The 23,240-nt window shown below is 40.6% G+C and overlaps 2 protein-coding genes across 2 annotated transcripts; one reads left to right on the top strand and one right to left on the bottom strand.

The window, feature by feature from the left end:
* Nucleotides 1–16: 16 nt before the first annotated feature.
* LOC120801235 (lanC-like protein 3) lies at nucleotides 17–9,970 on the bottom strand. Its single transcript, XM_040147933.1, has 5 exons — nucleotides 9,286–9,970; nucleotides 7,902–8,025; nucleotides 5,316–5,513; nucleotides 4,987–5,194; nucleotides 17–4,176 (listed from the first exon to the last, which is right to left on the bottom strand). The coding sequence occupies exons 1-5, from the start codon at nucleotides 9,808–9,810 to the stop codon at nucleotides 4,017–4,019; spliced, it is 1,215 nt and encodes a 404-aa protein (XP_040003867.1). The 5' UTR covers nucleotides 9,811–9,970; the 3' UTR covers nucleotides 17–4,016.
* Nucleotides 9,971–15,731: 5,761 nt separating this feature from the next.
* LOC120801660 (gastrin-releasing peptide receptor-like) lies at nucleotides 15,732–20,542 on the top strand. The gene is made up of 3 exons (XM_040148830.1): nucleotides 15,732–16,123; nucleotides 17,489–17,840; nucleotides 20,231–20,542. The coding sequence occupies exons 1-3, from the start codon at nucleotides 15,732–15,734 to the stop codon at nucleotides 20,540–20,542; spliced, it is 1,056 nt and encodes a 351-aa protein (XP_040004764.1).
* Nucleotides 20,543–23,240: the final 2,698 nt, after the last annotated feature.

Here is a 23,240-nt window from a genome sequence, read left to right as displayed (position 1 = left end):
CAACCGCGATTGGAGAGAGGCGGGATGTTTTCACAGCCAAGTGTTGTCCCCGGGAGAGACTGCGGGGGGCGCAAGACGCGCTGCGCTGTCCAGTGCGTAGAGGGGCGCAGTTTTTGTGACTGCGCAAACAGGACAACACGCATGACAAAAAACAAAACTGCAGCACTATTTTAGTCAAACAAATCACGCAATTCAGTTGGAAGCAAAGAATGATATTGTACCATTAAAGTTATTCACTTCTTTTTAATAAATTGGATTTGGTCAATTTCAGGTCCTCTGACTTGGCGTGACTGGGTTTAAGTCCCACCCATTACACAGTTGTCCCAGTGTTCAGAGAACAAACAAAAAAACAAACAAAAAGATCAAGTCCAACGTGGGACCTGAGGGTGCGGATACAATGAAACAAAACAAAGCGATTAACACAAACAAAGCATGAAACAGGATAAAAACACTAGACTGAAAATAGCACTTCCACAGTGGCCCTGGCAGCAGTTCAGCGAAGGTTGTGACACGGAGATTCAGATGTCTTGTGTTTTCCATTCACTCATCTCTCCACTTTCATTTTCTTAAATGATAGGACAGAATAAAAGGGAAGATTGAGATCCAAAAGAGCCACATCTATGAATTCTGGCTAGTGTCATACGGATACTGAGCTCTGGTTTGCTCAAAATCCCCGTAAAGGCCCTGCTGCCTGGCCTTTTGGGCCTTTATACACATGACCTGCTGCTACATATTAAACGCTATTAGTAACCTTTAACCATTTTAGGGAAACACTGAGAAATGAGGTTTGAGCAGACCAGTATTACACATCTCTCCCATCTTTTGAATTACTCGTCACTGCATTTGTAAATTAAATTTAGAGATGTGTACAGATCATTCCTGTTCAGTAGTTATTCAAACTGATTTAAGTAAAAACACCTATGCCTTTTGCAGTTTCTTATTTCTTATCCCATTTTATGTATTTATTTAATATGTGATACTAAATACTTCAATATTTCAAATATTATAATAATTGTGCAAAGGATGTCTTGGTTCTATAGCACATGCTCCAATAATGGAAAAACTCAAGCAAAAATGAAAAAGTAACAAACAGATGCAATGATGTTGTTTGTTCCTGTTCATCCTCACTTTCATTTTACTTTAACTGGCTAAAACCCAAAGGTGGAGGAAATATTCAGATCAGTACTAAAATAAGCTTACTAATACCACACTGTAGAAATACTCTGTTACAAGTAAAAGTCTGGCTATAAAGTAAAAGTATGTCATTATAATCAGGAAAATGTAATTCAAGTATTAAAAGTGAAAGTTCTTAATGCATACAAATGACCCTTGTGACTGTTTAAATCCGCTGATTATTTACTAGATTCATCAATCATCAGACCCAGAGTTTAAAGTTCACATTGCTTGTTTTGTGCAACAGGAAGTCCAAAATGATTAAAGACAAAATAAATTTGTTAAAATAATTAAAAGGAAAAACAGCAAATGTTCATATTTGCAAAGCAGGAAGGATGAAATATTTGGCATTTATACATGAAAAATTAAAAAGGATTATCAAAGTAGTTGAACTTTCTGTCACTACAGCCTTATTGTTTCAGCTGTACATGTATATACTGTTGGGTGGTTTCATGTATAACTAAGCATTGTATTTCATAAGCTCTTCATATCTTTTGTATGAAAAAAATGTAATTTCTAAAGTGACTAGGAACTAAATCTGTCAAATAGATGTAGTAGAGTAAAAGTATAAAGTGGCATGAAAAGAAAAGACAAGTACAAGAACCACAAATTTGTGCTTAAGTACAGTACTTGAGTAAATGTCCTCAGTTACATTCCACCACTGTTAGAAACCAACTTGCAGACCAAAGTCACATTTCCAGCCTCTGTTAGCTCAACAAATGTTGCATTTACTTTCATGACTTCTCTCTCTTTACACCTGTCAGCTCTGACAAATGTAGAAGTGGCCAGATACATCTGGAAAACAAGCTTAATGGAACATCTGATCTCAATCTTTATTCTCCCCTTCTTTGTTACTTGTTTCCTCTTTCTTTAGACCTGCGAGCCATGAAATTCTGAGGGATAGGACTATACACTGTATACGGGAGAATTGATTGAATAGGTGAGATGTTTTCTTCTTTCTCCGCCGTGTTAAATTTGCAAATGAAACCAAAATGAAAATGCAGCAATGCAGTGAAAGATGATGGATTAGTGTGTAACTTCCAAAACGTGATCATCATAACAATTATCTCAAGGTGGGATCTATAATGTCAATGATGCTCTGATTCATGTTTTAAAGATCATGTTCACATGTAAATCAAATTTGATATGTTTGTTATTGCGTCAGGCTGTGAAGGTAGTGTGTGCGAGGCTTTTGAGACGTAAATAAAACATCCATCTTTTTTCCTTTTTCTTTTTTCATCTGAACACTTTATTAATAACAATAATCCTGTAGATTTTGTTGTGGACAGCTTGGACTGCGAATGCAAAAACAGCACACACACATGCACAGTTTATAAATGTTCCACAACAGACACAGTTAGCATCGGGAAACTGCTTTGGTTTGCTATTATTCACAGGCCCTTTCACCAACTTGAGCCACATGTAAGTAACGCCGCCCAAAGCATTTTCAGTTTTCAGCGTTGTCAATCCTTTTTACGCTGAGAGACGTGATCATATCCAAATGGTAGAAATTCGTTTTTAAGGCCTTATTATCACATTTATGAAAAGAAATCCTCTGTCGCCTGTAACCTACGTAACTGAGCTGCAAATAGTTGCGTCTTGAACCGACTGAATTGGAAGAAAAATTCAATTCTCACACTGACATTGTTTTACTCTTTTTGTTCTCAGTCTTCATCCCAAACCTGCGGTCTAACATACTCAAGCTCAAAAGTTGTACCAAATCACAACATATTGAACATGTCAAACATCCCCGTACAGTATCTAACGCAGTTTGAAACATCAAATAGATACAAAAAGCTGTCACACAGCTACGACCTCGAACAGGCGAGACAGTAATATTGCAAAGCGCAAACAAAGTGAGAGTATTATTAAGACGATGAACTACAGTTATTTCTCTCAGCATCTGTTGGCTGTACCTCGCTGCACAGTTTCAGTATCAAAATCCCTCCATTACATTTATCATTAAAGGTCGTGACAACAATCATTTGAGAAATTACGTACCCTAAAGACATAAAACTCAAAGGGCTGCGTGACACTGAGCTGGTGAAGTGCTAGAAAAATTTTAAAGGCATTATGTGACACTTGTTTTTCTCTTTTTCTTATGTGTGAATTGGGTGTGATTGCCATTCATTTCAGCTGTTAATGGTGCATGTGTTTGTGACCTGAGCACAGCATCTTTGTAGAATATGCTGCAATTTCAATTACCGTAGGAGCAGTACCACGTTTCAAAGCTCCCAATACTTTAGTGAAGGGGTTTTCAAAGTCTGAAAGCGTGACCCTAGATTTCTAAGCAGGATTACAGGCATTTATTCTTGATGGACATCGGAGATAATGATATCCTTGGGAGGTGTAAGTCGTGCTGAATCTAAAATTTGTCAGTCACGTCTGTGTGTTCAGATTTGACTGGGTTATCACACAGAGAAGAAGTATGATTTTCACATCCCGCGGCATTCTCGCCTCACGCCTCTCCCTCAATGCGTCCCCTTCAACTCTCCCCACACCCTCCCGGGGAGGGGACCCTCACAGTGTGAAAACCCCTGCTTTAGTGCATTTGGCTACATTGTAAATTTAAGTGGACAATTTAACAGTAAGTGGAATGCGTCTGGTAAAGCCTGGAAGCTGAACATCCACTTTAGTAGAGACACGAAACAAGACAATTTTTCTACTGCAACTGTACTGATATGTGATTTTCTAAACCCCAAACAAATACCGTCCTCCACCCCCACTGCGATCACAGTATCAAATCTAGTTCTAAAGTCTCTACCAATTCAGCTCTCAACGAATTTCATAGGGGAGGAGTAATGTCTGTTCAGGTCTGTGAATGACAGTAACCAAATTTTCGTTCACACAAAGACACTGAACAGAGGGAACTCTGACTTGTCCGGCTGCAGGAGGTCGACCAGGAAGCAAACCGTCCCCGACAGGCCTTCAAACAGACTGTAGACACTGGTCACTGAGCGCGAGCCAGCCTTAAACTCCTCAGTGAAGAGGAACTCGGCAAACCTTTGGGGAGGAAAGAAGAGTGGAGGGAAATGAAAAGTTAAGGGATCACCAAAGTCAGTAGGACTCCTCCTCTAGTGACCATGAATGTCTATGTGATATATACATTTCATCAAAATCACTCCATTAGTTGATGGTACAAAGTGGCGAAACAGACAGGTCAAAGCTAGAGCCACGCTGCTAGTGCGGCAAGCAATAAATAAGTCATTTTTAATAAAAATGAAGGGAATTCGCTAAAAATATTCCTGATATGTGGAGAAGCTTTGAAACAGCATTCAGAGCATAATGCTGGGAAATAAAATGTACAGGAAGTAAACCCTGAAGGTGTAATGCTCATGAAGAAACTGCTGGATCGATAAACCAGAGTATTCAAATATTGAAATGATAATGCCGCAAGACATTAAGTCGGGTTGAGTCATCAAAGTTCTCAAAGAACATGAATATCTGCACCAAAACTCTATGGTAATCCATCTAATTGTTAACCGGTAAATTACAAATGTGAACCTGCTGGAGGCGCAAAGGAAAAGTCAGTGGATCACCAAAGTCAGTAGGATGGATCATCTGGGAACCAAGAATGTCTGCACAAAATTTACATCTATAGTTGTTGAGATAGTTCAGTCTGGAAAAAAGCAGTGGACTGAGACCAAAACTACCTTCCTTAGTGGGTGAAAATTAAATGTGGTGTTCGGTCTAAAATTTCAGCTTGGGGTGGGTTTGGCTGGTGGAGCTTGAACTCGTGACCTCGCTTTTTTTTAAAATAATGACCTGCGGGCAAGAGACATGTAATGAAGAACAGCAGGACGGATTTCTTGCCTCTGAGCACGGTAGACGTATTTGGAGTTCCCTGTGAGCCGATACAGCAGGAGGAAGACGTAAGCGCTGCCCGCAACTCCGTGACAAATCCCAGGCCCTTTCTTCAGCAAACCTTTCTGCCAAACGAGCTCGCCACTGCGGATAACCGTGTCCAGATACTGGGGCTTCTTATTGATCAGATAGGCTTTCGCAAAAAGATACGCCACACCTGCGGGACAGGATGGAGATATGACATTAAAGTGGAGACATCCTTCAAACGGAACAGCTGAAACAGCTGCTGAGAATCTGTGACTGAACATGGCGACGTGTATGAATAATACACTGCATACCCGGCGCTCCGTGGCACCAGTGCACCAGCTCGTTCTCTCTCTCGATGATGGCGCCCAGCTCTGCGGGCCAGTTACAGTTCTGCTCCTGGTTCATGAGGAAATCGACGCTTTGCCACACCAGGTCCTTCTCTGCACCACTGAGCATGTCCTGGCAGCTCAGCAGCATCTGCAGCACCGATGAGAGGCCGTGGGCCGCACCTGACGGGAGGCAGGGGGCGAGGGGATCACACATGCACCCAGCAGACCAGGCAGTGAAGCACCATGCCAGGCACACAAGCAGACGCAAACCCGAAGCCAACAAGCACAAACATTCACAAAGGACTACTGGAGGACTTGCTTTTGTTTTTAACTTTAGCTTACTATACATACTTGACAGTTTTGTTTGGAATGGATTGGGGTTTTTTTTGCGTTTTTTTAAACCTAAACTTGATGATTCTCAGAGCAGCTGAGCTCCTGTCAAGTACATAAGCAGCTACTCAACCACTGTCCCACTAAAAACCCTTCAAGACCAGGAGGAGTTACATGCTGAACTAGGACTGAAAACTGTATATGAAAACTGAATATTCAATTATTGAAACAAGACCAGAACAATCAAAAATGTTAATGAGTTAAGCTTCAAAGTATCTTAAAAGAGTTTAAATCCACAGAACCATGCTTTAGTGCAGTAAGCTGGAGGCTTCTGTCTTTAGGTGAACTGTACATTGAGGATATTGATCTAATCCCTGAGAACCAAGTCACACACAGGCTTCCAGTCAAATTGAGATAGTAGATTAGGCCTTTGTGGTCTCACAACCCTATCTCCCGACAAGAAGGTCAACATTGGACAATTCTGCGAAACCATGGATCACGTTCAAGGCAAATATTTTTCACATCCAATGCCAACGTTTTTAAAATGCTCACTTCCTTCAATATCTGCGCATGGCAACTATGGAAAGGTTAAGGACATTGAAAGATCGTGGTTATGGCAAATAAATATGGTTAAAGGAAATGTCGACATTTTGGGAAATACGCCTTATTGCTTACTTGCCGAGAGTTTGATGAGAGTACTGATACCACTCTCGTTTTTCGATGTTGGCTCTTCCTATCTTTGTGAAGCAGAATTCCCCAAGCGTTGCATTGTTCGCCCACCAACAGGGAACTTGAGCTGGATTTAGATGGTCTTGAGACCTCTAAGCTACCTGGTTTAGCTCAAACACTGGAAACAGCGGGGAAATGCTAGGCTGGCTCCGTCCAAGGGTTAAAAAAAAAAAAAAAACACCTATCATACTATCATCTCTAAAGATCACTGATTGACACCTTGTATCTCATTTGCTTAATCCGCACAAAAGCTGAACTGTAAAAACAACAAACTGATGTTTTCTGAAGGTGTAAAACCAAAAAAATAGTCCAGCACATAACCCCTCATAAAACACCAATTTCTCATTATCACACACGGGTTTTTGTACAGACGAAACAAACAAGATACAACATTTTATTTAGTGAACATTGGGGGTGTTGGTTTGGTCAAACCCAGTCTAGCTGTTTCCCCTTTTGTGCTGAGCGAAGATAGCTGGCTTCTGACCTTAGCTTTATATTGAGTCTTCAGACATTAGAGCTGTATCAATCTACTCGTACAACTCTCGGCAAGAAATAAGTGAATTACCCAAAATGTCCAACTTTTTTTATTTAAGGTTGGACAACTGAAACCCTTGGTTAAGGTTAGGGAGAGATCATGGTTGTGCTAAAACAAATAAATAAATAAAAACTCTCATGTCAATTGTCGGTCAATGATCGGACAAATGTGTTACAAACCCATCCACCATCTGGACGTCCGTACCGCTTACAATCCAGCTCACTACCTGAACGTTGACATTGGACGTAAATCGTGAGGCGCAGAATCGGCAAATATGGACATAATTCATTGGGATACTGGGCAGACTGTTCCCACATAATGCTGGACACATGCAAGGACAGCGCGGCTCTCGGAGACAGGAAAGCCAGTGTCTGTGAATTCCCTTCAGATCCGAGGATCATTGATGTCGAGCCAAACAAAAGAGAAACTCCTCAGTGAGCAAATCTTTCAGGACAGGCAAACTGTAACGCATGCAGCAGCAGCTTTGACCAGGTGTGTGTTCATTCAAACATCCAGGTATTTTGTAGTTTAAAATGCCTCAGAGTGTAACTTGTCTCACTTCCTCATCATCCTCAAAGTATTTGCTGAATCCATGCAGAAGTGGCCAGCGGGGCTATGCTTACAATGAGCTCTGTGTTGGTCTGAAAGTTACTGAGGATCTCCAACCCTGACGGCATGTCTTCATCCGATGCAATCAAGGAAAGAAAAGTTAGCTTTACACATGTCAACACACCAGTCCTACATCAGTAGCGCTCTTCTCAGTCTGCCTATGTGTGCATAGCTTCACTGTGTGATAACAGAAGACCCTCCTGCAGTATAGTCAGTCAACAGCAGAGATTTTAGACTAAAAACCTTAATTTCTAAATGGTAATTCACACATGAACCTACAAAGTCTAAATGGATAACAAGGAGAGACATTAAAAACGTACAGGGTCACATGCTTCTTTATCAGTGAATTAGGCCGGTGTTCTTACCAAGATACTCTGTCCCATAGTAAGAGTACATGAGGGGGAAAGGCTTTCTCTTTTTCCTGGCGTACTGTTTTCCTGACTCGATGATGGCCTGGCAAATAGATTTAATTTGATCCTTGCTCAGAATCTGCAGAACAAAGGTATACAGTAGTTATTTGCAAACTGGATCATCTTTGGAAATGCAGCTATTCAAAAAATTGAACAATGTATAAAATAAAAGCCCCGTTAAAGGCTCTGCACACTCACAAAGGGTTTTTTCACTTATTCAGTTATTGATCAGACTTCTGCTCACATTGAAGGCAGTGGAGATGACCAAATCTACAGTATGAACTAGTAAGAAAGACCTGAATGAAGTTGTGATTTGTCTCGACCAACAAAGCTAACGGGAGAGTCAAGCAATGAGTTCTGATCAGCCAAAATAATAAAAATCGCCTGTACGGTTGTTACATAGGTATGCAGGGCCTTTATAAAAGTACTCCACCAATTTATGCACTCCTATCACATTGGTGTATTCAAAGTGGACAGTTTGACAGAAAAAAAAGGGATTGAAAACTATGCAGCAGAATGAGAAATATCTTTCTTTTTTTTTTTTTACATGTATACACATCTGGGAATACAGGCCGAATTTGCACCTGAATGAAAATGAATTGTAAGCAGTAATGAAAATTGACTAATGTTGCAAATCATTTACTACACAAAAACACTAAATATTCCCTGGTTGCCTTGTCTGCTTCTCTCTGTTTTATATCACTGTTAATAGTGCGGAAACAATTAGTCGATTAATCGCTGGACAGATTATTTTTCGGAGGATTTCAAACTTTATATTTTTGGGGTTTTGGAGTTTTGTCATGCTCGGCATTGGGGACTTGAGTTGGGCATGTTTCACCCTTTCTGACATTTTATAGACAAAATGACTGATCAATTAACTGAGAAAATAATCAGTGATAAAGATGATTGTCAGTTGCAGCACTAGTCCTGCTTTTTTTTTTTTTTGGAACTGTTGGTCGGACAACACGGGACATCTAAAGACATCAGTTTGGGCTCTGGAAAATTGGGATGCCATTGTACATTCTTAATGATTAATTGGTTCATTTAAAAATCGATAGGCCTAGATTAATCGATTATATATATAAGATATATATATATAACCACATATGGTTAGTTGCAGCCCTTGCTGATTTATGCCAGTGTTTACAAACAATGTTTACAACAACTGGTTGTTATCTAGTGTGTGCTCCCGTGGGCTCAATGAAGACCTCTCAGCCAGTTCCGGAGTGTCCGCGGGTTCTGGCCCAGTGCTCTGGAGTTGAGGCGATGGACTGCCTCTGTCATTTTACAGGCATGACTAGGCAACTAAAAGTGTGCCATCCTCGGGGTGGGAGCTCACCTCGATGCCCAGCTTCTGTCTGAGGACCAGGGCGGCACACAGGTACCCAGCCCGCCCCACGAACAGCTCGTCCGAGCCGCACTCCAGAAAATTGATGGGCGCGCACACCTCCCACAGGTTGCGAAATTTGGTGAGCGGCTTGACGAAGTCTGCCAAGCCCAGGGATTTGTATATCATAGCGGCCACCGCGTAGACGCCCGTCCCGCCGAGCAGGAAAGCGGCACGCATGTTCTTGTCCGGCTCCGCATCCACGTATCTGACCGACACGTCGATGATCTGCTTGGCCGTCTTTAAATAGACGTCCCGGTGCTCGGAGAACAGCGGGCACTCGCCGACGTGATACAGCATGTAGGCCACCCCGGCCGACCCATCGTACAGCCCCCCGTCGCAGGCGCTGATCTCGACGGGGACGTTTTTCAGGATTTTATCGACGGTGGCGACTACGGCGGCCTCAACGCCCTGGGCCGGGAGCAGCGCGCCTTTGTAGTCAGAGAAGCGGTTTGCAAAGCAGCGGGTGTTTTCCATCACCGATGGGGGGGAAAAAAAAAAAAAGAAGACGACAGAGGCGGCTCGACCTGCAGGACCCACGAAAATAACGCAGATCTGCGTTAGTCTGCTCAAAGTGTCCAGGGATGAGACAGGACAAGCACTTTGACTGCACGTCCAACCCTGTCAGCCCGCAGCTGATTGGATGTCGGCAGTGATGGTTCAGCCCCGTATAGGCTGATGGGACCTGTAGCCCGTCGGTCTGCCCACAATGACCTGCACAGTTTTTAGTTTTTTTACTGTCTGGAAATAAGAAGACGTGGAAGAATAATTCGGAGTCTTTCCCTTAATGAGTGGTAATACCAAAATATATATGTTTTTAAAAAAAATTTTTCTCCACACAAGTAAAAGTTCAAGTGCAACAGTGGTGGAGGAAGTACTCGGATCCTTCACTCAAGTAAAAGTACCAATTCAATTACAAGGAAAAACCCTGCATGAAAAATCATACTTAGGTAAAAAGTACAGCGATATTATCAGCAAAAATAAAAAGTACTCATTCTGCAGAAGAAATGGCCCATTAAGGGGTTATTTTATTATATATGACATTATTAGATTGTTAAAACTGATGCATCATGTGATAGAAATTGCTGAACTTAGTCGCTTGGAATTGGGAGTTTTGCTTTGTCAGCACTGTACTTTGCATGTCTGACATTTTATTTGTCTAGAATGAAGTGATAGACCCCAATGAACCGGCTAGTCAAACATGGGCACCGCAGTCCTGTGCCAGGTGGAGCAAAACCTGCCTCTTTTGCCAACAACAGATCAATGCCTACGGGGCTACTGACCGCCAGCTCATATGGAACTCGTGCATAAAAAAGATCTACTCAACTCCAGAGGAATTCAGACTCTTGAACCAGCTTTGGGGAAAGACCTCTGTCCCTACTCAGCTGAATAGTATTGCTGTGACTCTGTTTGTTGGCTTGTTCAATCCTTTTTTTGGATTTATCTTCTTCCGCAATAAATTACTTAAAACTCAGTTGAGTCAGATACTTTTACTTCTCACCGGGAAATTATACACTAATTTCCGCCACACATCAATGTGTACGCCGCAATTTAATGTTGTAGCTGGCTTAGGTGGTGCTGGTTTTAACTACTTTATATTTTATTATGATATCCAGTGGGGATGTAATAGTCTAGGGGTCAGGCGCCTCCCAAAGGTCACAAGACTGACTACACTGACTGACTGAAGTGAGTAAATGGAGAAAGTAAACTTTGTTACTTTCCACCACTGTATTCAAAAATTGACTTAAGTAAAGTACAAAAGCATTATCAGCAAGATATGTTTATGAAAAAGTACTCACTACACATAATTGCCCCTTTCCAAATGTAGCATTACTGTATATAACCCATTATATTATTAATATTACTGCATTAACATGTAAGTCTGCCGAAAGCCTGCAGGTTCACCGTGTGTCAACTGATTTATTGTAATTTGATTATTAAAAGAATAGTTTGGGAATAAGCAGCACTAAAGAACTAAAAGAGCTCAACTTGATGCTCTGTCTTGTCTTTGTTTCAAAAAGTTAGTTATTAGACTTCCATCATTGGGCGTATTTGTGGCGGATTCCTGAAAGTACACAACAAATACTCAGTGTTATGCTCAATCAAATTGCCACACAGAAAAACCTGGTGCCAGGTAATCTTCCAGTATATGCACAGGGAGATCAATGGGGCCCACCAGCTTCTTCTCAGGCCCTGTAGTCCAGCTCTGGTAAGCAGCATGTAAATGTTGTAGCTGGCAGGATGAAGCTTATTTTAACCACTTTATACACTGCTGGTAAGTGCATCATCATTTATAAGCTAATTGGATGCTTTGTGTCTAAAATGTTAATCTGCAAAGTAGCAAGTAACTACATTTGTCAGGTAAATGTGTGATTAAAAATGACAATATTTCCTTGTGACTAAACGTATACGGGAGAATAAAATGGAAATACTTGTACAGTACTTGAGTAGATGTACTTAGTTATTAGTTGGCCTGCATTTTCTCAAGTGATGCACTTAGATTCAGATTTGAATACTTTACTTTTATTTTACAGGTCTATTCCACTACATTTTAGAGGTAAATATTTTACTTTCTTTGTACTCTAAGTACATTTTTTCTTTAATACATTTTTACTTAATATAAAATTTTGAAAACTTTTAGTTGTAACAGTGTAGTTTTTGATCGTGGCACTACTGGTTTTCCTTGAGTCATACTCCACCACATTTCCCCTACAATATAATAATTCACTTTCCAATAAATTGCCACAAACATGAACTACACGTCCAACAGTGCTTATTGTTATTGCCGTGGTTTATGTTGGCGATGTTAGCCTGTTTATACTTTAATGAGTCATACTTTGTTACTGCACCAATGGCCCATTTCTCCAGGAGAGTGTCAACTCATCCTCAGTTCTTTCGGCTTTCAGTTCCTGGTCTCCACCAGCAGGCGGCGACAGTGGCCCTCAGCTCAGCAGGCTGCTGTCCATGGTGCTGAAGAACAGTGTTGGGAGAAGCGCGGACCAGCCACGACCTTGAAACCAGCTACCGGTTTTAATATTGTGGCTTATGGGGGTATAGCCCTTTTAACGCACTGGGCCCAAATTGCCAGAGTTTAAAAGTAATTCGGGGAAAAATGTTTCCTAGGTAGCTGTGTATGTTAGTTCATACACAAAAGAGATCACTTGTGGCCGAGAGTTGACTGAGAGTTGCCATTTAGATTGAGGTGGAAATGTCTGTCAACATGAGGAGTGAAGAGGTGTCAATGGAAGTGAAGAAGATAATAATGATGATTTTAAAAAAGCAAAAATCTATCAGAAAAATATCAAAGGGAGTTGGTTTGCCAAGATAACAGTTCGGTACATTCTTAAAAAGCAGGTGCACACAGGACAAGCAGAAAATGGCAAATGAGCTGGTAGACCGAGGAGCACAAGTCTCATGGATGAGCTGATAATCATTTGCATGTTGTATATGAAAATAAAACCCTTTATAAGGGTAAGAAGTCAAGAACGGTCTGCAGGATGTAAGTGGACATGTTTCCTTGTCAATGACCAAGAAAAGACTTCATGACCAGAACCAGAGAGAGAAACCAGTCGAGTTCTGGAAAAAAAGTTTGATGGACTGATCAAACAAACATCTCTCTCTATCAAAATTATGGAAAGAGGAAAGTGTGAAGAAAAAAGGAACGGCTCACCACCTCATCTGTCAAACACGGCGGTGTATGACTGCCAATCCACACTGGCATTTATTTTATTGATTATTGATTTCACTGCTGATGGAAACAACAGGGTGAATGCAGAGGTATACAGGAGTGGTCTGTGAGCTCAGATTCAGTCAATGCATCAAAACTCATCAGACAACATTTCATCATTCAGCAGTACAACGATACTAAACACACAGCCAAAGCAAACACAGAGCTTTTCAGGCTGAAGAGGGGGAATATCCTCGACTGGCCGAGTCAGTCACCTGATCTCAGTCCGACTGGGCAGCGTTCCACTTTTCGGAGACCAGACTAAAGGCAGAGAGACCAGACGAATGGCGGAGCGACCCCACAACAAGCAAGAGCTGCAGGAGGCTGCAGTGAAACTCTGGGAGAGCATCACTAGGGAAGATACACAGTGTCTGCTGGTGTCTGTGAGTCAAAGCCTTCAGGCAGGATTTTCCACAAAATAATAAATACAATGATTTTGTTTGACTTCATGTGTATCCCTGTGGTTATTTTTGAACCTCTAAACTTTGGGCTCTCTGTCTTTAAAGGGCTACATCTCCCACACAATACTTTCTATATTGATCTAAACCTACTTAAATTAAAGAGTAGCACTTTAATGTAGAATCCATTATTTTATTACAAATTGAATGTCCTGAGGATCAGAGCCTGAAAACCAAAAAAATGTGTAACTGTCCATATACTTACGGTCTGGACGGTAATTAAGTACATTTACTAAGGTGCAGTACCTTAGTGTAATTCTGAGGTATTCATACTGATTTTCATTCTGTCAGGTTTTCTCCTTGTACTCCACTAAATTCAATTGGTTGTTACTTTTCAGAATTGATGATTTTACAACCAAAACACGTGCACGATAACCTCATAGAATAAAACATTGTGCGCTGCTCTATTTTAAACTACCAAACACATGAATTATTACAGGTGACAGGTATCAGCCTTGTTCATTACAGCTTTATCACGCTGCCTGCCATTTCCAAAATAATTGAAGTGGTTATCTAAGTCGAGATTGTGTTATAGAAGCTTTGAATCGTATTTTCATGTGAAATGAGTCTGGTATTTTTTTCCCATTTATGAAGAAAGAGATTAAAAAAGAGAGGACAAATGCCATGGAGATATGAATGTGGAAACAAAGGTCATTATATGAACGTAGTACTAGTTGTATTTATGACCACAAGAGAAGCAACACTTTTCTTCAAAAACTACAATTAATCAAAAATAAATGAAAACTCAACAAATACTTTTCTGAAATGGAAAGACAGAGACTGACGATAACAGGGAGAGAGAGAGAGAGAGATGGAGAGGAGGTTGCCTTGACATCAAAGAAAAATCGAAGTGGATGCAGTTCACAGCTCTGAAAAACGTTGTTTGGTCTATCTGGTTATTACTTGAAATAGGAGGCGGTGGAATCGGATTCAGATTCTGGAGTACGTTCCTGTCTGTGAGTTCAGATAGACGCGTGGCTCAAGTGCAAGTAGCCTGTTTACTTTGATGGCCGTTTTCCCCTCAGTCTTATAAAAGTGGTAGGAAACAAATTCTACACATTTAGTGGGGAAATACTTCTGAGAATTAACAACCCTGCAGCCATTTTGTTCTTTGAAAACATCTTAGTCAATTTTTAGTAAAGTTCTCAGACGTGCGCAACGGCGGAGTCTGGAAAATTAAAATGGGACAAGTCATGCTAAGAGAAGAAGGTTTTCATCTGTTTTATCTACTGCCTTGATACAAGAAAATTCAATTTGCATTTATATTAGAAAAATGATTTTGGGCCCAGTTGGTGCCATCTGATGCACCAGAAAATAACACTCCTATGAGAATTTAGTATGGGATACGGGAACAATGTGTAGGTGACAAGTTTACTGGAGATTAAATACATTTTGAACACGAAGCATCAAGTTTTGAAACGTTTGACCTTTAATTTCGCGCCCAAAGAAGAGGACAACTCACTTACTGCTCAGGTGACCATTGAAGGTCAGTGGCGGCAAAAGCGGCTCTTCTCCTTCACTGAACCGCTGAGCGTAAAGCAGCAACAACTGGACCGTGGTGTGCTGAGGGTGATGGGTAGTTGGCTTGATAGTTTCATGGATGGATTACTGAAAGTGATTGCCACTGCCACATACGGACAAAAAACGACCGCAGAGAAGCAAAACAACCATAAAGAGGGAGGAAACGACTAGGAGGTGACACAAAACGCCCACAGAGGGACACAAGACAAGACACAAGGTGACTGACAAGAGAAGCAGAACAATTACAAAGCAACATCTTTAGAAGTCAAGAATTCAAGGATAGTCTCTCTCACTTAATATACCAATACTCCAATTAGCTTTGCACTGTCCAGCTCATCCAGATCTCCAGATCATATCCAATCAAGGGGACCACTTTTTGAAGAGTATGTGTGTATGTGTGTATGTACCAATATATTCTGGATGAAATGTAATACACTGAGGGGAGTTTGAGCCCAGTTTGTCTCTCACCAAGGAACAAGATCTTAACAACCTTGAAGCTAAGGCGGTATGGTCAGGGGGTTGAAACAGATCAGTCGACACATTTAGAGACGTTTTCCCACTGATCTTGATGGCTTGAAGTGACGCACGCACCAGCAGGAGGGCATATGGTTTATAAGACCACTCACCACACGCATCAGGAGACACCGGGCTCATCCTGCTGAGGACCTGCTCTCGTTTTCCTGCAGGCTGCCATGTCTCTGGAGGACAGCAAGGTCTGGGCTCTGAACGTTTCCAGGGTGTTCCTGGACTCCACAGTAGAGCAGCACCGGTACAACATCTGGCCCCCTGGCATCGGAATCGCCGCCGTCTATGGGGTAATCATCATCGTGGGTCTGGTCGGAAACGTGACTTTAATGAAGACGTGTTTGTTGGTGAAGTCCATGCGGACGGTGCCCAACTTGTTCCTGTCCAGTCTGGCTCTGGGGGACCTGCTGCTGCTGGTGACGTGCGCCCCGGTGGACGCCAGCCGGTACCTGGTGGACGAGTGGCTCTTTGGCCGAGTTGGATGCAAGATGATCCCGTTCATCCAGCTCACCTCGGTGGGCGTCTCCGTGTTCACCCTGACCGCTCTCTCCGCTGACCGGTGCTTATCACGCAGTTCGTCTGGGCATGTTTTTAAAAAATGTCGTTAACTTCTTGATTTCTTCCTTAAACATTAGTTTGTTTGTTTTTTCTGTTTTGCTTTGTTTTTTTTTAGATTAAATAGCCTAAAATCCACACAGGCTCTTGTTCCAACAATCACCGATGCGATATGAGGCGTACAGTGGTGAAAAATCGTGTTTTTTTTATTTATAGCTGAACATTCTATCAAATATACATACTTTATAAGTCTTGATGCATTTTATGCACATTTCTCAAGGATTCACACCCTCACCACCACCAACAGGCACCAAAAAAAAAGAAAAAAAAAGAAAAAGAAAAGTCGGAGAATTTTATTTAAACTGAGCAATTATTTTAAAGAAATTACTCTGGAAATCAATGCCTGGTTATAAATTACACCGAAATTCTCAGATTTCTTTCTGTTTTTAAGCATAATTAGTACCAGATTATCGTAGTTCTTTCCAGGAAATTTAAAAGAAGTTTTTTAGTATGAAAAAATATTAGTACGAAAATTACAGACCTGTAAATTAGAGCTTTTCTGTTTTATTCCTCAGCATAAATGTCTAAATGCTGTTTCAAAGCCTTTTCCAACCTGCCAAGAATAAGATACTGAATCATTTATTTGTATTTTGTTGGGGGTTTTTTTTTGTCTAAAGTAGTCAAATGTAAACATATTGAGTCTATAAATAGCGAAATCAGCCTAAGAACATCCAACGTGTGTGCTTTTTTAATTTGAGAATGTGAAAATTCCCAATGTTGTTTTAAAATAACCAAATGAAAAAAGTACTGTGGACATAGAGTCCTCAGTGACAGACATTGAGAGGAGTTTAAAAAAACTTAAGTCAAGAGTCAAAATATATGCAAGGTTACCTTACTAACTATAATAGAAAAATTGACTAGACACCAAAAGTCTGTAAAAAAATAAATAAATAAAAAAAAATATATATATATTTCTAATTTTATTTTGGTTTCAAATTGTATTTCCTTCCATAAGGGGCCTATGGTGCTCCAAAACCTTCTCCACACTGCTTCGAATATATATTTAGTCTGAAATATTAGACCATTATTTTTTGTCCTAAAAATAATCACACTTACCTAAAAAAAACCAAAACAAAACAAAAAAACAAAAACAAAAAACAAACATTGTGCAATCTGTGTAAGTTTTGTAGGCTGACTGTAGAACATAACCTCCCCTTGGGATCCAGCACAAAACAAGCTCAACTCAAGGTCCATTTACTCGCTGGTTCTGGAGCTTTTGACCATATCACACTGACCTTTATCAGTCAGTTGATGTTATCATCATTATTATTCCAGGTTACGATGATGCTCCACAAATTTCTCTTCTTAGGTACAAAGCTATCGTCAGACCGCTGGACATCCACACGTCCAGTGCTACACTCAGTATCTGTTTAAGAGCTGGGGCGATCTGGCTGCTCTCTGTGACTCTGGCGATTCCTGAAGCCGTCTTCTCCGATCTGCACACTTTCACCACCAGCCACACCAATGAGACATTTGTGACCTGTGCGCCCTACCCCCACACTGGGGAGCTGCACCCGAAAATCCACTCCACTGCCTCATTCCTCATCTTCTACATCATCCCCCTCTTCATCATATCTGTTTACTACTGCTTCATTGCTCGCAGTCTGGTCAGGAGCTCTGTGGACATCCCAGCTGAAGGACACCTGCACCTCCAGAAACAGGTCTCAGTGTGGACTCCTCTGTTTATTTATTTATATGTATCTTACTTCCAGTTTGTTGTTTATATGAAGGCATAAAATTAAATAGAAATAAAACCATAAAGTCCTCCAAATACTTTTTATGAGTAGTTTGACATTTTGGGAAATATTCACTTTCTTGTAGAGAGTTAGATGAGAAGGTTGATGTTGGTAAGGTGAACATGCAGCTGTTGCCAGCAGCCGGTTAGCTTAGCTTAGCACAAAGACTGGAAACAGGAGGAAACAGCTAGCCTGGCTACTCCAGAAGATAACAACAAGGTAACAACACTTACTAGCAACTCTAAAAATCATTAATTAACATGTTACATCTCATTTGTCTAATCCCAACAAAAAGCTTTAGTTGGAAGTTATGTTCGGGACTATTTCTAGGCTGGGACCAGTAAATTGCTGGAGTCTGTGCTTATTGCCTGGCATTTGCTCGGCACATAAGTAATTTGGCACATAACCCTCGATAAAACAGCCATTTGTTGTTTTTTCACTGCTGTTTTTGTACACAGTGAACAAACCATATTTAAGAATGTCAAGCAATATACATTTATTAATCGCTTCTTTATTTCCGATGTGTGAACGGATTGTAACGTAACTTAAAAAATGAGGCCTTCCTCGACTTTCTTGGTTTCCCATAACAGCCTGTGGACTGATTTCTATGTAAAGGACTCGCGACAAATATTCCTGAAAAATCCAAAGGCTTTGATGTTCATGCTCGCTCCCGAGTGCCTTGCCTCAGTGCTTCTCTTCCGCTCCCCTACAGCGCCAACAGCGTGCAACACTAGCTAATGTTAGCTTAGAAATGGAGTCCGCTAACGTCAACAAGCAATGGCTCCCAGCACAACACAGACTCAAACACAAACTCTACGTGAGCACAAGAAACAAAACAAAAGTTTTAAAGTTTTATCTAGTGAAACCTGTCTGGCCAAATGTTAATGTGACCGACATTGCGGGAAAACTAGGGTCAACATCACTAGCGCATTCCAATCATAGAGGGGGCTGATAAATCCTATTTCAAAAAAAAAAAGCTAGACAAACTATAGCCTTGCATATCTCCACACTTCGTTTTTAGCAATGTGCCAGCACTGGAGAGTCAAATATAGTTTCAAAATATAGTTTATAGTCAAACTTTAATAACAGCATAACTTTAGTTAGCTCATCTATCAACATGATGCTGATCAATCACGTTGAATCCTTTGTATATCACATCAGTGTTTTGGCCAATGCCCAGTATGCTCGCTCGAGCGCAAGCAACAAGATGCTGACTGCAGTTCAGGCCACCCGTGTCATTAATAACAAGGGTTTTCTGAATGTTACACATTGAACCTTTAATTATTGAGCTTTAGAGGTACTGGTAGGCTTTGCTACCTTTGGACAGAGAAACCCAAGCTGTTTCCTCCTGTTTCCAGTCTTTGTGCTAAGCTAAGCTAACCAGCTGCTGGCAGTAGCTGCATTTACCATACCAACGTCAACCTTCTCATCTAACTTTCAACAAGAAAGTGAACATTTCCCAAAGCGTCAAGCTATTTCTTTAAAGTATTCGGGGGACTTTAGGGTTTCATTTTTATTTCCTTTTATGGCTTGATATAATTTTCACTCTTTATGCTAAGCTAAGCTAACCATGGTTGTAGCTTCATACCGGTACTTACCATACAGGACTGACACTGGATCTCGTCTAAGTCTCAGCAAGAAAGTGAATGCTTTTCATCTCAGCATCATCTAAATATTTTCATTTAAATGCCTATATAACATTGCTGATGACCCTCCTGCCATTTTAAAATAGATGTTCAGATCCCCATACATACTACAGTGTTTCCCAACGTGAGGGTCAGGGCCTCCACAAGGGGTCACAAGACAAACCTGAGGGGTCAAAAGATGATCAACAGGAGAGCGGAAAAAAAACCAAAATCTTTCTTAGGTTCAAAGTTAATTCCTGACCTCGGAAGCAACAGCTGAATAAATTGTCAGGGCTCAGGTTTAGGAGGACTCAATTGCACGACTCACAGACACCGGTAAAAGTTCAAAAACAGTTCACCTTTATTAAGGTTCGGCAGGCAGAAGTAAGCAAATGCAGGGTCTGAAAAGACAGGAGAGTTGAGCAAAACACCAAACAAGAGCAAAGAGCAGGAGGCTAATGCGAATGTCTTCAGTTTTTTAATGACAATCAGTCCAGTAGTTGTCGAGATATTTAAGTCTGGACCAAAAGGGTGGACTGACAAAATGATAAATAAATGAGAACAATGACAAAGATATCAATTAAAACATTCACCCACATTATACCATACATGTTATATCATATACTTTACAATATTGCGCAGCTTTGTTTGTTTGCAGAGACAGATTTCTTCTCTTCTCTCTCCTTTCAGATCAAGTCCAGGAAGCGTCTGGCCAAAACGGTGCTGGTGTTTGTTGGCTTGTTTGCTGTCTGCTGGCTGCCCAGTCACGTGATCTACCTGTACCGCTCCTACCACTACGACCAGGTGGACACGTCGCTGGGCCACTTCATCGCCAGCGTGTCTGCTCGCATCTTGGCCTTCACCAACTCCTGCGTGAACCCGTTCGCCCTTTACCTGATGAGCAAAAGTTTCAGCAAGCACTTCAACAAGCAGCTATGCTGCACTTCTCCAAGACGGTTGTATAGCCAGAATAGTAGGAATACAAACATAACAACCGTCTGAAAGCACCTGTGTTTTCATAAAGTTATAACATCTGTGCTTTAGCAGGACTGGAGTCATTTTGATCCTCTTTTCTAACATCGATTTCACTGGACCACATGTTTAATGATGAATGGGCAGAGTTACAACCATTTCTCCTCGTCACTCCTGAATTATGTCTTACTAATTTCAATTATCGCTTCTCATTTACCCCCCCCCCCAAAAAACAAAAAAAATATATATATAAGAAGTGAAACAGTAAGTCCAATGGTTCCGTCAGAAACATTTCATCTCTGCTTTAAAACTAAAAAATAACTGTTGGTTGAAAGACAAATGCAGCCACAGCAGAAGGAAGTTGCTTGTGGCAAACACTGGCCCATAACATCTTTTGTGTTTGCTTCAGATGGATCTTTATTGCACATGTTCCCTGAAAAGTAAACGATGATATCAGAAAAAAGCCTGACAGTTGTTATGTTTTCTCTGTATTAAACGTGTGTTTTGGTGTGAAACCCAAATCCTTTTAGATGTAAAATTTATGATCATATATGACTTGTGTTTGTAAAAAAAAAAGGAATTTGTTCAGCTGTAATTTGCAGTGGAAACCATGCATGAAAAACTAGACATCAGCTTTATTATGAATGTTTTTTTTTGGAAAAATCTGCACTGTGCCATTATTAAAGAAGATAAGGGATGCTGGAGATAGAGCAGAAGGTTCGTCTGACATTTGAGGGTTTAATGGCTGTAAAATATTCAAACTGAGAATCGTCTGCTATTCTGTGTACTGGAAAAGTTTTAGGCAAGATTTATTGGTCATATTGCTGATATTATTATTAAGATAATATTGGTAATATGTTTAGATATTAAAAGAACTCTCTAAAATTACATACTGTGTACACTGAGATGCTCTTGTTAAATATTTTGGGTCAGTAAATGGTGTGTTTGTTGGTTGACTCTGCTTCTGTATACTCTGTGAACACATTTTAGCAGCTGTTTGTTCATTCTGAATAATGTTGTAGTTAATACCTCCCTGAAATTCATCTTTTTGGTGAACTCCAGTGGTTTAACTTCTCTCCTGGCTGCTGTGGTGGACGGGTGTACTCCAGGACCTAATGACATCACTCTTGGGTGTGGTTGAAGGTGCAACACAACCTGACCACACCAAACCACACCTAACAGTGATGCTGGGTGTGGTCAGATGTGACACAGACCTGAAACTTTCAACTAGAACTAAAAATTAAATGGGTTTAGTGTGGAGGTGTAACTCATAGGGTTACAGCTAACTAATGCAACTAATTATTTTCATTATTGATTCAACTGGTGGTCATTTTCAGGAATAATCATTTAAACGTTTAATCTAAAAAATCTCACAAAATACAATCAAAGTTACTCAGTGTCTTGTTTTGACAGGCCAACAGTCCAAAAATCAAAAATCAAAAATATTCAATTTAAAGTTCTTAAAACAAAACAGACATTTTTAAATAGCAGGAAACTGTGAATATTTAGCATTGATAGCCATGATAGCAGTGTGTCTGTATGGATGGTAATGTTGGCTTGTCCACCACTTGACTCCAGAGTGAAATATCTCAACAACTATTGGATGGAAAATTTGTACAGATATTAACAGTCCCCTCAGGATTGATTGTAATAGTAGTTGAGATCAATATTCTCCAAGAATTTGATTTATGGCTTCATTCTTGCAAAACTACAAATTGCGTTCCTATTAACCGAGGTTTGTCAGTTGCCGCGAACACGGTACCTGAGAACATGGTGAGAGTGGAGCTTGTTCATTGGTAAACCATTTGCGCCTACGTATTGCTATGTTTGCACCTGCGTACCGCTATGTTTTTTCTATTTCTGTAAAGACGGCGGACGATACTTGTCGCCAGCTCAAGATGAAAAACAGACAAGCTACCGCTAGCTACACACCAGGCTTGTCATTTCAGACATCACAGTTAGGGTTAGGGTTGAAACCCAGTGCTCGATTCAAATGTATCAATGGTTTCAATCGTTTTCGTAGCAGAATAAAGTGAAAACCAAGCAACAACTCATTATCAATTATCAAAATGAACAAAATATTGATTTTAGTTGTACTTTGTGTTGAGTGCTAATTGGCATATTTTTGCATGCTAACATGCTAAATTAAGATGTTAACCCTGTGAGTAAACAAATTCAAATGTCACTCTCCGACTTACCTGGTTTCTTAAGTTCATGTAAAAACACTGGCTGTCTGTTAGCATTCTGACTTTAGCTCTTAGCTCAAAACACAGCTGTGCCTACAGCTTCACAGAGCGCGGTTGTAGACTCTTGCTCCTTGATAAATGACTTGAAAGGTTATTAAAATTACCGATGATTCTGTCGATTGCCAAATTAATCTACTGATCTTTCCAGCCCTTGTAATATATTGGTGATAAGCAGTTAAGCAGTCAAGATTTATAACAACTGTAAATGACAGAGCTGTGAAGTAAATTTTTGTTGTTTTGTATCATCTTCACCATGAATAGGTGTTGAAAATATCTGGATGTTATATATATTATTAAAATTTTTTTGAGATGTATAACCCCCTCTGCTTGCCCTTTTAATGGGAAGGTTTTGTGATTATGCGCTCTCACCTGTTACAACTCAATAAACAAAAACATAAAACTTTTAGCTGAACTGACTTGTATCACAGAGAGTAAGTGAAATATGCTGCAGGGTCTTTCACTCTGCTGACCTTTCCCCATGG

The sequence above is a fragment of the Xiphias gladius genome, chromosome 16 (assembly GCF_016859285.1).
Source record: "Xiphias gladius isolate SHS-SW01 ecotype Sanya breed wild chromosome 16, ASM1685928v1, whole genome shotgun sequence".
Lineage (NCBI taxonomy): Eukaryota > Metazoa > Chordata > Actinopteri > Istiophoriformes > Xiphiidae > Xiphias > Xiphias gladius.
This window is presented reverse-complemented; position numbering and strand designations above follow the sequence as displayed.